This window comes from Sapajus apella, unplaced genomic scaffold (assembly GCF_009761245.1).
Source record: "Sapajus apella isolate SASKATOON/1434 unplaced genomic scaffold, GSC_monkey_1.0 scaffold12, whole genome shotgun sequence".
In the NCBI taxonomy this organism is placed as follows: Eukaryota; Metazoa; Chordata; class Mammalia; order Primates; family Cebidae; genus Sapajus; species Sapajus apella.
In genome coordinates this window covers 10,229,449-10,245,738 of record NW_022436952.1, presented here as the reverse complement: position 1 = coordinate 10,245,738, position 16,290 = coordinate 10,229,449, and the positions used below count along the sequence as shown (strand labels likewise).

Sequence of the window (16,290 nt, the reverse complement as noted above, 5' to 3'; positions counted from 1 at the left end):
GTCACAGTTCCCAATCGGGACAAGCGCGCCGAGAAATCCTGGATCTTCCCAGGGATTCCCTCTACGCTGCCTTCCTCTTCTTCAGTAACCCCAAAGAGGTAGGTTTGGGGTTTCGCAAACCACCACTGCAGTGATGGAAGCAAACAAATCTGTTGAGATTTTATATTTCCCCTTTCGTTCCCAGCTCTCTTAGGCGAACAGTCCCGAGCACAGGGTTTTCTTCCAATTCTCCCGCATCCACACTGCAACCGGTGCAAGTCTTTCCCCGGCTATAGACAGCCCGCCTCCCCGGGAGACCTTCCGTGGACCGGCTGCCTCTGGCCTTGGCCAGGGTGGGTGGGTGGTGCTCGCGCCGCCCCTACCTTCCCCTGGGGCCCTGGAGAGCCGCGCGCTGGGTGTGTGTGTGTGCACGCGCGCGCGCGGGTTTGGTGGGGAAATCTCCTTCAGTGGAAGCTGCTGTGTCGTTGGCGGAAAGTATCCTGAAGCCCAGCAAAGGCCTCCAAAGCACTAGAGCTTCTCTAAAGAAAAACAGAATAAAAGAAGGACAAGAAGGGAAGCCAGTTCCCCTAAAGCCCGGGCTTCCAATAGTCCCGGATCCTCCGGGAGTCGGGCGAAGGCGCAGTTGGCAGCAGCCGCTGCTGGCACCCGGACTCGGAAAGGCGGCATTCCCTCCTTTCGGGAGGAGGGCGGCAGGGACTCTCAGGCAAGAGTTGCACCTGGTCTAAGAAGCTGCGGAGAAAAGAACTCTGGGGTAAGTAGTGTTCTGGCACTGGAGCGGAAAGGGGGAAGGGGCAGGGTGGGGGGGGGGGTGAGAGGGACGAAATGGAGAGGGCAGGGAATGAATCATGCAAAAAAAAAAAAAAAAAAAGACTCCAATATTTCGCAGCGGAGGGAGAGCACAGCACAGCACTCCCAGGATGAGTCCCGCCTGGGTCTCCCGCGCTGAATCCGCAAACACGAAGTTCTTTTTAAGAAGAGAAACTCGAAAATCCGGGAGGGTAACAGAGGCAGCCAGGGCGGGGCGGAGTGCGGAGGCGGCTGCCAGGGACTGGGGCCGAGGCGGCGGCCAAGGTGGCCTGAAGCTCTGACACCCAGCCACCGCCTCCTCCTCCTCTTCCTCCTCCTCATGGACGCGCACAGCCTCACCTACCCGCCCGGGCCTCCTGCTTCCGCCCCCGGATGCCGGGCTGCGGGGCTGACGCCGGGACTCCCGGCGGCGGCGAGGACGCTCACCTGGCCGAGCCTCTGTCTCCTCCTCCTCCTCCTCCCGCCCCCACCTGCCCTCCTCTTCTCGGAGTCGGGAAGCGTCGGGATCCGTAGGCGAGGAAATAACGACCCCTGCAGTTGCATTGCGGAAAATCTCGGCAGCGGCGCTCTTTGCGGGCGATGGAAGCCAGGCAACTGGGGTTTCGGGGGAGTCCAGGAAAATAGCAGAGGAGCAGGCAGGGCGCGCGCGACCTGGGGAGTCCGTGGGCCCCCACCGTGCCCCCGTCCCCGGGGCCCAGCCCTTCCACTCGGCGCCCTGGACGCACGGCCGGAACCCGGCTGAGAGGCGGCCGGCTGCGCGCGGACTTGGGGAGCAGGGAGGGTCGGCGGAGGCAGCCGGCGGCTGGCGGTTTCGGGCAATAATCCCTGCCTCTCTTTCTCTGTGTGTCTGCTCCTTCCTCGCCCCCCGGCAGCAGGAGAACGACCCCGGGGAGCAGCAGCCACCCTCCGACCATGCCCCGGTGAGGGGGGCGGACTTCGAGTGCAACTTGCCGCAGACTGCCGGGGCTTAGCCAGCCAGCTACGCGCTCCCGGGAGCCCGGAATTGCACGGCGCGGCCCGGCGGGGGGCTATCGTCTATGTCTTCTTGGGGCGCCAGGCGAATCGGGGTCTCGCTTTTGCTGGAAGAGCCCAGTGCTGGTGGCTTCAGGTGGCTGCCGCCGCCGCCGCCGACGCTGCTAGTTCGGTTTCCGCCGCTGGTGCGAAGAGAAGAGACACGCGAGCGGGGAGACCTCCGAGGCGGCGAGGCATCGGACATGTGTCAGCACATCTGGGGCGCACATCCGTCCAGCCCGAGGGGAGATTTGCCGGAACAATTCAAACTGCGATATTGATCTTGGGGGTGACTGTCCCCGGCCGGCTGTCGGGTGGGAGTGCGAGTGTGCACTCGCTCGGAAGTGTGCGCGCGTGTGTATGTGTGTGTGCCGTGTCGGGCTCCCCCCCCGGCCCCCCTGTTTTCCCGTCGAGTGATGCACTTGGAATGAGAATCAGAGGATGGAAATAGTCTGGGAGGTGCTTTTTCTTCTTCAAGCCAATTTCATCGTCTGCATATCAGGTACGGGACGCGCCGAACTCACTGGCGGATTCGGGTTCTGTTGTGATGTTTGGGGTGTATGGGGTTTTATTGTACGTAGCCGCGGGAGAAGGGGGTGGTGAGACCCTTTCAGTTCTGCGGGTTTGCCGCCATCAGAATCAAAAACCTTCTCAGCCCAAGGGTGTGTGTGTGTGTGTGTGTGTCTGTGTGCGTGCGTGTGTGTGTGTGTGTGTGTGTGTGTGTGTGTGTGTGTGGTGGGGTTAGGATCTGTGTGCAGTCCTGGAAGGGTGAAGGAAAAAGTGGTGGGGGATGAGAAAGAAGAGGCAGATGGGTGTTGATTTTCAACTGCTTTCCTGGCTGAGAACTCTGGCGCCGAAATCTGAGCCTTGGCAACCACCACCCCCATCCCCTGGCTTTCAAAGTTCCCAAACTCGGTGGTTCCTAGCTGGCAAAATGGACGCAGGGCCCTGCCCCGGTATATAAACACTTTCAAGAGACTGCGGGGGGGATGCGGGACTGGAGAGTATTAAGCAGGGATCAGAGGGATGTCCTCCATGCCTTCCTCAAACACATCGGGAGTGATTGCGATGCTTTGAAACCTGCTGGCACACCCCCCTATACCCCCCAATTTTCTTTTTAAAGCACCACAATGTCACAAATACCACTTTACATTCTGGTGTTCTTTAATTCCCAGTAGCAAGGATGCTGGCTCAGACCTCTCAGTTTACTTGTGCCTGTCTGTGCTTTTAAAAGCAAATGGGAATTCAGGGTGTTGAGGTGAAGAGGTAGGGCTTGTGCACACCTGTGCCTGAGTGTGATAGGACGGGTTCAGGTTTTCGAGCAGTGTCTTTGTCGGTGCAGGGAATTGGGGATAGGAGGAAGCTGGGAGGGAAAGGGGAAAGCCCCTGGACCATCAGTATTGCCCAGTTCAGTAGCTCCTCCCATTGAAGGCACCCACCCCATTTCCCTTCACACCTGCCGTTTAAGCACCCAAGGAAAAGCCCGTTTGTAGTGCTCCCTTCTTCCTGCATTCCTTCTGCAGAACTGGGTACTCGGCCAACTTCCCATGAAGTCATCAGAAAAGAAGAGCGGGATATTGCCCCTTTGAGCAGCCACATTTAAGCAGCCTTGGGGTGGAGAGACATGTCAGTCCCCTCCCCTCAAGCCAGACCTGATTCTGGACAGGAGAAAACAACCCTAGTTCTGCCTTCACCCTAGTCCCTGTTCCAAATCCCACTCTACGTTTCCAATTTTCTCCTCATAGAGAAGGAATGGGAATCTGTTATCCGAAATCATTCTGTGTGGGGCTTGGCTACCATATTAAGAAATTTGTCTATGTGGTACATCAGTGAGATGTGTTGTGCACCTGGGAGACAAGAAAATGTGCCCTGGGGTCACCCCAGCTCCTCTAGTGGGACTTCTATTATTTCATGCTGCATCTAGAAGTAAAAATTCTCAAGTGATTTGTAAAGGTTTATATCAGTCATATGTCCAGAGATGAACTGGGTGGCACCTCACAAGGCCATATTTTACATCTTTCTCTTCTACATATCTACTTCAAACTCTCCCTCTTATTCCAGAGTATTTGACTAGTTATAAAATAGCCTTTCCTTACTTCTCCCAGTATCATGGATAATTTTCAAATCACACAAACCATTTGAATACCTTAAGATTTATAGAGGGTTAACATTGATTAAGGCTCTGGATTCCCTCCAGCATCCTTTGTCCCCGGCCCTTACTCTGAATTTGGCCAGGCAATCACTGAGGGGAACGGGCTGAGAAAGGGTCTGATATTGGCCTCCAAAAGAGGCATTAGTGGGATACCTGCCACAGCTATATTTGATTTGGTGTATCAGTAACTAAATTATTCAAATGGAAGCATTAGGAGGGGGGTTATTTCCAACCCAGGAGGAGTGCTATGGAGTACATGGCCTTTCACATTTGTTTACTAAATAATCATTATTGCTATGTAATGAGAGGATAAAAGTGTAAGCAAAATTGCTAGCTATTAGCTAAACACAGAAAACTAGGTTAGCATTCCAAATGCCTAGTTGGAATCTGCATTAATTTGTACTTTATGAAGACATTTAGGCAGAGATGCAACATTATATACTCTTTATTTTACACATACATAAACAACTTTAAAAGGCCATTCCTTCTTCCTGGCCAGGGTGGCCTCATCCTCCTGTAAGCAGAGCCACTCACTCAATAATGCTCATGTGTGTGAGAATTATGATTAGTAATATGATTATGACTCACAATTGTTACAGTTTGAGAGACTCAGACTCCATTCTTTTTCCATCTGACAGCCTTAGGATGTATAGGAAATGCAATACACTAAGGTTGAATAATTGTGGCTTTGGGAGAGTTTAGTGGGTCTTTCATTTCTGTTTCCATGATTTGCAGTTTTAATTTACTCATGACTGAGCTCTAGTGAAGGGAACATAACCCTGTGATCATAGAATCTACTAAATCTTAAATTAAAAAAATAAATAAATAAAAGCAAAGCACCTCTTTACCATCTTGGAATGAATTTTCCTGACCAGTAAATGGGTGCTAACCCTTACAGAGTTACCAGACATTGATACTTAAAGCATTGATAGAGCTGGCTTCATTACCGAGAAATACCAGGCTGGAAAAGACTAGTAAAAGTCTGTAGTCTGAACACTTTGCAGAAAGAAAATGTTGGTAGTAGCGTTGTCACATAGAAGATATATTGACTGAATTTCTTTTGGTGGCATTTGCTTTCAGAAACACACTGGTGCTTTGTAGCTTAGTGTTTTGTTAACCAATGGTTCCAACACTCTTCTAACCCACCCCCAAATTTCTCCTTGGGCCTGTTTGGATATATTGCTTAAAGTACAGACACCTGGGCTTGGCATATTTGATGGTTCTGCACTAATAATTTGGTTGTAATGAAACTGTTGGAAAATGGGACTGTTTGGCCAGACTTAGCTAGATGCTGGGTCAGTAGCATATATATGTCTTTTATTTGAGAAATCACATCAGTTTTGGCTACTTAATGCAACACAGCTAGACTAAAGGGAGAATGCTATGATTTGGGAGTTCTTCTGGCTTTCCATTAAATTCAGATCTTACTTTGCTGAAAATGTAAGGCATCCAGGATCTGTGAAGAGACCAGAGAAAGAAAGAGAGAGGGAGAGAGACAGAACCAGAATGATTTTTCTGTGTACTGCAAGAGCACCATCCCCTTCCTACCAAAGCAGCTCGGATCAGCAAGAATGTATGCTTAGCAGTATGAGGAGAGAATTTCCTGGTCAAACCAGAGCTCCCTGATTTAATTTATACAATGCACCCTACTTCCTCCTTATGTAACTTTACTTCTTTGCCCATTTAGTCATAATAATAACATCAATAATTGTTTGAATTATGTGCCATTTTCACACATTTTACATATATTGCACATATTTAACTCATCTATTCTTAGAATTTGTGGGACAATTTTATAGATATAGCAACCAAAGCCCACAGAGCTTCAGCCTAGAGGTTTCACATCCAGGTCTACCTGAATCAAAATTCAGTATATCATTTATGTTTTGGTACAAGATTCCTTTCAAATATTTTTATTTAATATTTTTTATTTTGGTGTCTCTGAAAGCATAAATTGGGTTAAATGAATATAGGTTTTAAAAAAATTGGAAGTAAAATTTAAGATGATTACAGTTCAGAATTAAGGTAGCATTTGAGTTGTATATTACTCTGTCAATCAAATAGATGAGACTATTACCCAAATGCCTCTAGCATCTTAGTATCAGCAGTCTCTACAAACAAGAAATATTTACTACATTATTTTCCTAATCTTAACATTAAAATGGCTTAACTTCAGTTTCCTTACATCTAGAAAAGATATAATAGTCCACATCTCACATGTTTGTTATATCAACTAAATGAGATATTATGTCTAGTGATTTTCACATAGCACAGTTTCTGCCATATCATAGTAAGCATGCAATAGTATCATTACATTATTTCCTACAAATCTGACATTGTACAGGTTTGGTTCATGGTGGAGTAAGCTTTTGCTTTTTTCCATGTCAACTTGTTTAAAAGCAAAAAGAAAACCATTATCAGCAAGCACATCTATAACACTGAGCACAAATCCTATTTTCCAGGAAGCCTTGACTAAACAATTTTGAAAGGTCTCTTCATTTTCCTTCTCACATGAATGAGACTGGTGCCATTAAGCTTTGGTGCACAGTCATGAGCATAACCCACTTTATCCCTGTGAGCCCAATATGGAGTTGAGGCTTAGAAAGTTCAATAAACTACCTGGAAATCATGTAATACTTATTACCCAGGGGAATCAACAGAAGCTTTATTTCTATTGTATATTATAAATATGCAGTATAGACCAACTTTAAAGTGCTTCAAAATGGCTAACTACATATGCTTTTAATATGGCTTGAAATAGAATGTCTCATCAAAGAAAAAGCCCCACTTTTACAATGCCTACTTATCTGATTATCTCATTAGCAATATGGTTTCTTTAAATCCAGTTTCCCATGTGATGTCATATATCCCAGACAGGTAACCACCATCATAAATGAAACTCTCCAGATAGTGAGTCAAGAAAGTCTTTTGGGGTTTTATAAAATCCCAAGGGAAAAGTAAATGTCAATGTGGACAGTCAGTCCCTTGGCTAGGGAGAGGGCTTTGATTACCAGCCTAAGTCAGTAACTAACATCTCAATTTATCACCTTAATCAAACATTACATACTTGGGCCTAGCGGTTAGGTCAAAAAAAGAGATCCAGGAATCATAAATGTGTATGGTTGCAAGCCATTATAGAAAGAGTATTGAAACCTATCTTTTTTTTCCTCTCAAAAAAATTAATTTTTCAGAAGAGACAAGTAAATACATAAATCAACACAATGAAAGGTAGGATGAGATAAATTCCATGAAATAAGTTGGCCAAAGTACATTGGAAACACAGAAGAATCATAGAAATATAGAATTCAGGGTGGAGCCGGGCATGGTAGCTCACACCTGTAATCCCAGCTCTTTGGGAGGCTGAGGCAGGCAGATCACCTGAGGTCAGGAGTTCGAGACCAGCCTGGCTAACATGGTGAAACCCTGTCTCTACTAAAAATACAAAAACTTAGCTGGGTGTAGTGGCGGGCACCTGTAATCCTAGCTACTCAGGAGGCTGAGGCAGGAGAATCTCTTGAACCGGGGAGGCAGAGGTGGCAGTGAGCCAAGGTCGCACCACTGCACTCCAGTCCTGGCAACAGAGTAAGACTCTGTTTCAATTAAAAAAAAAAAAAAAAAGAATTCAAGGTGGAAAGTCTTCAAAATCTTCCAGTCCAAATCTCCAAACGTTCCTACAATCCCCTCTACCATGCCATCAAATGACCACGTATCATAGCTTATGTCTGTATAGCTTCCATGACAGAGCTCATTATCTCGAAGCCTCCTGCTTCTTAGCTGTTTCTCTTCTATCAATTGATGCGTGTGAGATCCCACGTCTAATCGCTGAGGCAATCCACTGTCCTTTCCTGTGCTCCACTGGGAGATAACCTATTACCTCCACTGTAATAGGTAACCTGTCAGTAATCTGTTACATATTAATATGCAGGAATACTTCCCCTCTATATGTCTAGTGTTCTGTATAAGTAGTATCAAAACATTTACAAAAACAGAATTTCAGCCTGGCCATCGTGGTGAAACCCTGCCTCGACCAAAAAAATACAAAAATTAGCCAAGCATGGTGGTGTGTGCCTGTCATCTCAACTACTCAGGAGGCTGAGGTGGGAGAATTGCCTGAACCCGGGAGGCAGAGGCTGTAGTGAGCCCAGATTGCACCACTACACTACAGCTTGGGCGACAGAGTGAGACCCTGTCTCAAAACAGCAACAACAAAACCCAGAATTTAAATGATAAGATAAAGATGGAATATATAATACTCATGAAATGATCTCAAATTTTATTTTGTTAATATTATCCACACAGCCTTTGCCCTCATAATTATACTATTATTAATAATGTTCTAAATGCTTAATCATGATGGCCTCATATTATGATGGACTAATATCTGAAGACAAAATATTCCCTGCCAGCTTGATCTTTTGTTAACAATAACAGGTGTAACTCATAGTTCAGTCTTCCTGTTCACTTCAACTGTGTTTGGCCAACTTCTAAGCAGATTTGAATTTATCTCATAATGTGGCAGAAAAAGAGCTAATTCTCAGTGCTGAAGAAGTGCTGGCTCTGCCTTTTCCTTTTTAAATTTTTTTAATGATTATTTTTTTAATTGCATTTTAGGTTTTGGGGTACATATGAAGAACATGCAAGATTGTTGCCTAGATACACACATGGCAGTGTGATGTCCTGCCTTCCTCCTCATCACCTATATCTGGCATTTCTCCCCATGCTATCTCTCCCCAACTCCCCACCCCCACTGTCCCTCCCCTATTTCCCCCTGACAGACCCCAGTGTGTGATGCTCCCCTTACTGTGTCCATGCGTTCTCATTGTTCAACACCCGCCTATGAGTGAGAACATACAGTGCTTGATTTTCTGTTCTTGTGTCAGTTTGCTGAGAATGATGGTTTCCAGGTTCATTCATGTCCCTACAAAGGACATTAACTCATCGTTTTTGATGGCTGCATAGTATTCCATGGTGTATATGTGCCACATTTTCCCTGTCCAGTCTATCATCGATGGGCATTTGGGTTGGTTCCAGGTCTTTGCTATTGTAAACAGTGCTGCAATGAACATTCGTGTGCGTGTGTCCTTATAGTAGAACGATTTATAATCCTTTGGATATATACCCAGTAATGGGATTGCTGGGTCAAATGGAATTTCTATTGCTAAGTCCTTGAGGAATTGCCACACTGTCTTCCACAATGGTTGAACTAATTTATACTCCCACCAACAGTGTAAAAGTGTTCCTATTTCTCCACATCCTCTCCAGCATCTGTTGTCTCCAGATTTTTTAATGATCGCCGTTCTAACTGGCGTGAGATGGTATCTCAGTGTAGTTTTGATTTGCATTTGTCTAATGACCAGTGATGATGAGCATTTTTTCATCTTTGTTGGCCTCACGTATGTCTTTCACTACGACTCTACCTTTGTTACTTTTATAACTTTGGGCAGTTTTCTTTACCTCTTGGAATCTCAGTTCTCATCGGTACAGTAAAAATCATATTTGCTTTGCCTATTTCAAAGCATTGCTGAGGGAAACATCAGAGAGTGATTCAAAACATGTTTTGCATTTTGCAAGTGTAAAGTATCTGTGTCATTACTATATTATGTAATGATACATACTTCAGATATAGTTATAGAAGCAAAGTTGAGATACATAGTTTAGAATGACATAAAGCAATATGAATAATGTTTGTTAAGATATTATTATAAATGCAAAGTTATGATGCTAAAATGCATTGTGATATAAAGGAATAAGAATAATGTCTAATTGTTTGATAATTGGCCTAAATTGTATAGAAGGTAGAAGTCTAGACATGAAAGAAAAAGTGTATATTAAATTGCTTTTGGAGGTTTGGATGAAAGAGAGAGGGGATCTCATCATAAAAAAGGAGGAATAGAAACAAGATGTACACTCAAGAATGTTCCAAATGAAACGAAAGATTCACTTTGAGAGATACTGGAAAGCTGGGATGAGTGCACTTAGGGAGCTACTGAATTGAGAGAATATGGAGTATCCTAATATAGTTATTTGCTTTGTGACTTGCTTTTTTATTATGGATCTTTGCATCGATTCAATGGATTCTTGGTTAGACTTTGTTTGAAATTCTAACATTTCTTTGGATTTTAAATTTCTGTTGCATGTCTACAGCTACTCTTGTACTTTACATAGTTTGTAGCCTGTCTGAGATTGTAGACAGTTGAGTTGAAATATTTTTTTATGGGGGGGGTCTATTGGAGGGGACTGGAGGTAAATCTCAGCTTTCTTATTTGTAAAACAGAGATAATATTTACCCCTCAAGGTTGTTGTTTCTACAAAGCAATTATAAGGACAACAAAACACCATTTGTAAAATGGCTAATGTGGCATCTGGAATACAGTAACCACTGGCCAATTTATACACATCATGTGAGAGTAAGCATGGGTTTTGGAGCCCAGTTAGGCAGATGTGTGAATTCTAACTTTGGGATTCACTCTTGTGTGTCTTGAATAAGTCATTTAAGTTCTTTGCACCTTAACTCCTCATCTGTAAAAGGAAAGGTATAGAAAATGTATATAAGAATCTGCCATACTACCTGACATATATTAATAATTCAGTAAATTGAAGTTGCTGCCATAAAATTATCATATAATCATTGACATTAATAATGATACTGGTTGACACTTTCGACCTGTTTTTATAAATGTCAATCAATTATTTAGTCATTTATTCTATATTCAACAAAAAAGTATTGACAGCAAACTGTATGCCAGGCACTGGAATCACAAAAATGAACAATGCTTGGTCCTTAGTATTTAACAATAGAGTACATGTTGTATAATGGAAATGTGTATAAAGTATAATTGGAGTATAAAGGAATAGCAATTAATTCTGTTGTTGGTAGGAACAAGTGAGGAAGGAAAAGATTTACAGAAAAGATTTGAACTAGAACTAGAAGAATACATGAGATTTTGAAAAAACAGGGAGAAGGAAGACATACCATGTGGTAAGAATAGTATGTTCATAGACAATACGGCATTTAAAAGACAAAGTATCAATGTATGGTGGACTGGGTACGTGAGTTGGATGGACTGGAATAAATGACTGGATATGGGGGTTACAAAAATAACCTGAGGTCAATGTGAAAGGGATTGTAAGGCATGATGAGAAGCTTAGCCCTTAACCTTTTACTTATGAGGAGCTAGCTAATGGGGAGCTAAGAAAAATGACATAGGTTTGTATGCAACTTAATAAAATATTTCTTTACTTTGATTATAATGAGAAATTACTTAGAAAACCAACTCCTTGTCTTCTTTTTCTGTCAACATTTATTCCTGATCACAAAACCCATTTAAAAATAATCCTGGCCTAACAGATCAATTAGGCCATTATGGGACATTCTAAGTTATAGACTTCAAAATAATTCCATTAAAAAAAATCTTTTGTCGCCCCCATTTACCCTGATTTTTGAGATTTGGTATTTTCAGATTAAGCAAATAGAAATGTCTTCAATTCTGTACTTGAATAATAATAACAATGTCTTCAGCTTTAGATGAAGGCTAAGAGAAATGAATCATCTGTACATATATTGGTGTCATGAAGATTAATTGTGGGCTAAGCAATAGATACACTATTTGACATAAAACAGATGCTCGAAGCTCTACAAAGCATTGTGTAGCAGTTTTATCTTATTACATTCTATTCAACCCTTACTTCCAATAGAGTATACATTCACTTAACAGAACATACCATTGGTTAACTAAATGATATATCCATTTTACCCACTCCATGGTCCAGTTACTATAGAATGAGTGCAGAGACCTAAATTGAAATGGTTTCCTTTGTCCAATTAATCATTCAACATTTATTGAGGGTACACCATACGTCAGGTACTCTGAATCCAACCAGAATAAGTTAAGACAGTGACCTTTTCCTCCAAAAATTCTTCATCTAGTAAGAGACTAATTTTTAAAATATTGGCAGTCACAACAGAATGTGATAAGCATTGTAATAAAAAGAAGTATAGAAAATGTTTGGGAAGAAGAGAGAAGGGACATCTGACTCCTCCTGAAGGTAGAAGGGGTAGAGAAGGAGAGTAAGTAGTGTTAGTAGAGGATGCTTAGGGTGAGTCTCAAAGGATGTTAAAGAGTTGTCGTGGAAGATTTTGGCTAATTAACCAAGAGGGGTGTGATGAGAGATGGATGATCATATGAAACAACATTTGCAAAGGAAGGGAGATTAGATAGGACATAGGACATGATTAATTCAGGAGATGGGCAAGAAGTCAACATGGCCACAACTGAAGAGTGTAGTGTGATGGATGAGGTTGAGATGGAAGGATATTTAGGGTATATAATTTCAATAACAGTAATGCCTTGCATGTAATAACGTCAGTGAAAATCACCCTGTGCCCCTCTGTGCATGAAAGGCATCTTTCAAAGGCGCAAGGGAGTATGCAGTTTGCAACTTTCATTAAGAAGGCACCAGTCAGTGTTAAAGCTTTGGCTCTTGTCCAGCTATGCTCCACTTGGCCCAGACCACTGGTCATTTTCCAGTGTTGTCTCTGGTTCCAGATGGCTCCCCAGAAGCTTTTGAAGTAACCCAGATATAGATTACAGAGCTTATATCATCTCTTACTTAGTTTATTGCCATATGTTTACACCCTAGGAAAAATAATCCAGGACCCTATTGACTGATAATGGATTTTGCAGTATGTCTATTATCATCCTTACTCATTGATTAGTGAAGGTTTTCTGTAACTGTTTTGCAGTTTTTATTTCATGTAACTTTAAACAGAACTTTAAAGGATTTCCAGCAGTCAGGGGTTGGGGTGGGAAGATGTGGGTGGTGATGAATGGTCTAGGATCACTTTTATAACAAAGCCACAATTGTTGTTTATTAGCAAGATTGTGCTGGTAATGGGATAGCCAGTGTGGGGTTTGATTACATTTGCATGAGGGGGCCATCAGGATGGCAGTGGAGAGATTATCAGTGGTTATGAAGGAGACAGCATACAAATGCCATTGCCTCCTGAGCTGGGAGAGGTGGTACCTTTGGCGTAGTAAATGAAGAATTAATCTTCAACTTTGTCCAATACTTCATGCCTGGTGGCTGAAGGGGCTGGCAGTAGGAAATGAGGCCTGTGACTTTCAGGTGAGTTTTCCAGAGCCAAGTCTTGCTGGCTTTGCAACACATTTGGCAGCAATGCCAGAGTTGGAATAAACACATTTACTGAAGGATATGAGTCAACATATTCTCTTTCCGCTCCCCTCTCTGTCACTACACACACAGCTACCTTTTACCCTCAGGAAAACAATTCTGATAGCTGCTGCACTTATTGAGGGAGCATAGACTTGTCCTCCACCACAAGGTTAGAATAATAAATACCTTAGAGGATTCTTGAACAATAAAGTAATATATATATATATATATGGAAGATATTTCTTCCCAGGGTTTAATGTATTTGTTAATTTATTTCACAAATGCTAACAAATGCCTCCTATGAGGTGGGCACTGGGCCAGGCATAAAATAAAATGTAGCAAACAAAACAGCAATGGTCTTTGACCTATAGAATGTGTTTGTAGTGACACACAAAATGTGTGTGTGTTGTTTTCCCATTACCGGACCACGTAGCTGGCATTTAGAAAATGCTTAATAATTAATGACTCAATTAACACATAAATGAATAACAAGGAGTGATTGAGAATGGCTTTTCTGCATCCAGGGGAGACTGGGGGACAAGAGCTGAGGCCATGGGGGAGAGGAGATGAAGAACACACCTCTGTCAGCTGCTGTGTTCTCTCTACTGCATGCAGGTTTTTGAGTGGTTTTTGAGTGTGCAGAGTCACAGAGAATGGGAACCTTCCCAATGAGCAATATGTTTGATAGTTTTCTAGATCCTGCCCTGACTTATATTTCCATTTGACTAAACCATCCTTATTTGGGGCACTTATAGTTGTTTACAATGTATTTTGGCTCTTTTGTGTTTATGACACCATGCCAAAGGCTTGAACTAGGACAATGAAAGATGGGTGGATACATTGCCATTCTTTCCTGCATATCATCTCTGTTCCCACTTGAGGAGATTGCTTAGGACATGTATGATAATTCTTACCAAATTCCAGCTTGGGAGAAAACAACACTTTAGAATGCTCAATGGTCCCTAGTTAGTGTTGAACTAGAGTGCTTTAGGCAGAATAGCCTACCCTACTTTTTAGTCTTGATGCAGAGCAATACAGGAAATTACTATGGTCTCTATGGTGTTTTCAGTCTTGTGTCAGAAAACATTACTTCCCCTCTGGCCTTTTGTAACAGAATTGTGGTGTAGCCGACTGGTTCTTACCAGAGAAGAGCTAGAAATTGAAAAAACAGAGCGGATTCGCTGTCCTTGGCAGTAAATTCAGCTGTAATCACCTGGTTAATCTTTACAACTGTGAGGAAATGGTCAATTGGACAATTTGTTGTTGTTTGCTTATTATTTTAATTACAGAAAAAAAATGAAAGGGGGTTACAGAAAAAAAAAAGGGGCCCTATTGTTAATTTCTCACTGGATGTTTGGGGATTTTAGAGTGAGACATCTGTGGGTATCAAGTTTATATTGTATGACCTGGGTGTGAATAGAAATATGTCACTTGATGTCTAAGTCTTGTAATGTACCGTGATGATACTGGCTCTAAGTGACAGTGACTCGAACCCCTGTAGAGTGGAATATAAAGTAGTGAAGTTATTATGTTTTATTTCTGTAACAAGTTTCATTCCTGTTTTTCCACTGTGGTGAAGTTCTTTGTGGCCTTTTAGTTTGTTTTAGCACTGAGTTTTATTGGCTGAATGAGAGCCACACGCAATTTTATGTAAGTTAGTGCAGGCTTTTTTGTTTTGTTTTTTTAATCTGCTTTCAGAACTGCTGAAGTTAGAGCTTGACTAAGCAAGGTAAGAGTATATAATGTGCCACATCCAAAGTAAGACAAGTTGAACAACCTAATAAATGAGAGTTGTGTTTGTGCATTGGTTGTTTAGGCCAATCATGTATTCAAGTGAGATGTTCTTCCTTGATCAGTGCTCCTTGCAAGACAGGGATGTTATATGCAAAATGTTTTAGTGTCACAAACATGAGTGAAGCAGGGAATCACTGAGTGTATTTTAATGCCAAATATAATACAATATTATGAAAGAAATTTAGGGAAAATATTATTCCCTGTAGACCAAATTTTTGTTTGTTAAAGTTTGAAATGATAACTTTTCCAATTTACACTTTTAAAAGACACTTTATATCTTAGTATTTCCCCATGTTGCTTCCTAGTTGTGTCAGTTCAGGATATTCTGGACTCTGACACATACACCCCACAACCTCAGTGACATGACGCAATGGAGGCTTATTTCTTATTTGCATTAACTGTCCAATAGATGTCAATGAATGTGTGTGGGTATGTAGGTGCTTGGTGAAGGAAAGAAAAAGGTAAAAAAAATTCTATATTTAATAGTGATTTGGGAGTCTCAGGCTGATGGGGGCTCTGCTGCCTCCTATGATTTCCAAAGTTTTCCTAGACATCAACATCACCAGATAGAGAAAAAAGTGTAGAGGAAGACCATGGGAAGGGTTGTTGTGGGCTAAGAAGGAAAGCTGTGTACATCCTTTCTGGTCAGTGACATGGACACAGCTAATTTTTATTTATTTTTTTTACCATGGGGTTTCACCATGTTGGTCAGGCTGGTCTCAGATTCTCAACCTCAAGTGATCCTCCTGCCTCAGCCTCCCAAAGTGCTGGGATTTCAGGTGTGAGCCAAAGTACCCAGCCAGCCACATCTTATTTTAAAACAGTCGGAGAGTTGTCGACTAGCCTTGTAGCCAGGAGCAAAGGGAAGATGGTCTGTGAACAGTTAGCTAATATCTGCCACTTTAATATACATTATTTTTTTCTTATAGCCCCATAGTAGCTTATTCATCTTAAATAGCATTACTTATATTTAACTTTTCCCTTGTTTTTAAGCATCAATGTTGTTTCTAGTTTATGAATTTTTTTGGCATTATGCAAGTAGATGTTTATTAAATTGTTTTTGGTTGTGGGGGGGACATAGTCTCACTCTGTCACCAGACTGGAGGGCAGTGGCGAGATCTCGGCTCACTGCAATCTCCACCTCCTAGGTTCAAGTGATTCTCCTGCCTCAGCCTCCCAAGTAGCTGGGACTACAGGCGCATGCCACCATACCCAGCTAATTTTTGTATTTTTAGTAGAGACAGGGTTTCACCAAGTTGGTCAGGATGGTCTCAATCTCTTGACCTTGTCATCTGCCTGCCTCAGCCTCCCAAAGTGCTGGGATTACAGGTGTGAGCCACTGCGCCTAGCCC

The 16,290-nt window shown here is 42.7% G+C and overlaps 1 protein-coding gene across 2 annotated transcripts in view; it reads left to right on the top strand.

The window, feature by feature from the left end:
• Positions 1 to 16,290, top strand: part of CA10 (carbonic anhydrase 10) — a 536,417-nt gene continuing 520,127 nt past the window's right edge. The window contains exons 1-2 of one of the 2 annotated variants that reach the window (XM_032280090.1): positions 1 to 98; positions 1,680 to 2,320. In XM_032280090.1, the coding sequence (XP_032135981.1) occupies positions 2,260 to 2,320 (61 nt within the window). In that variant the 5' untranslated portion in view covers positions 1 to 98; positions 1,680 to 2,259. The other variant, XM_032280089.1, reaches the window with a different exon arrangement.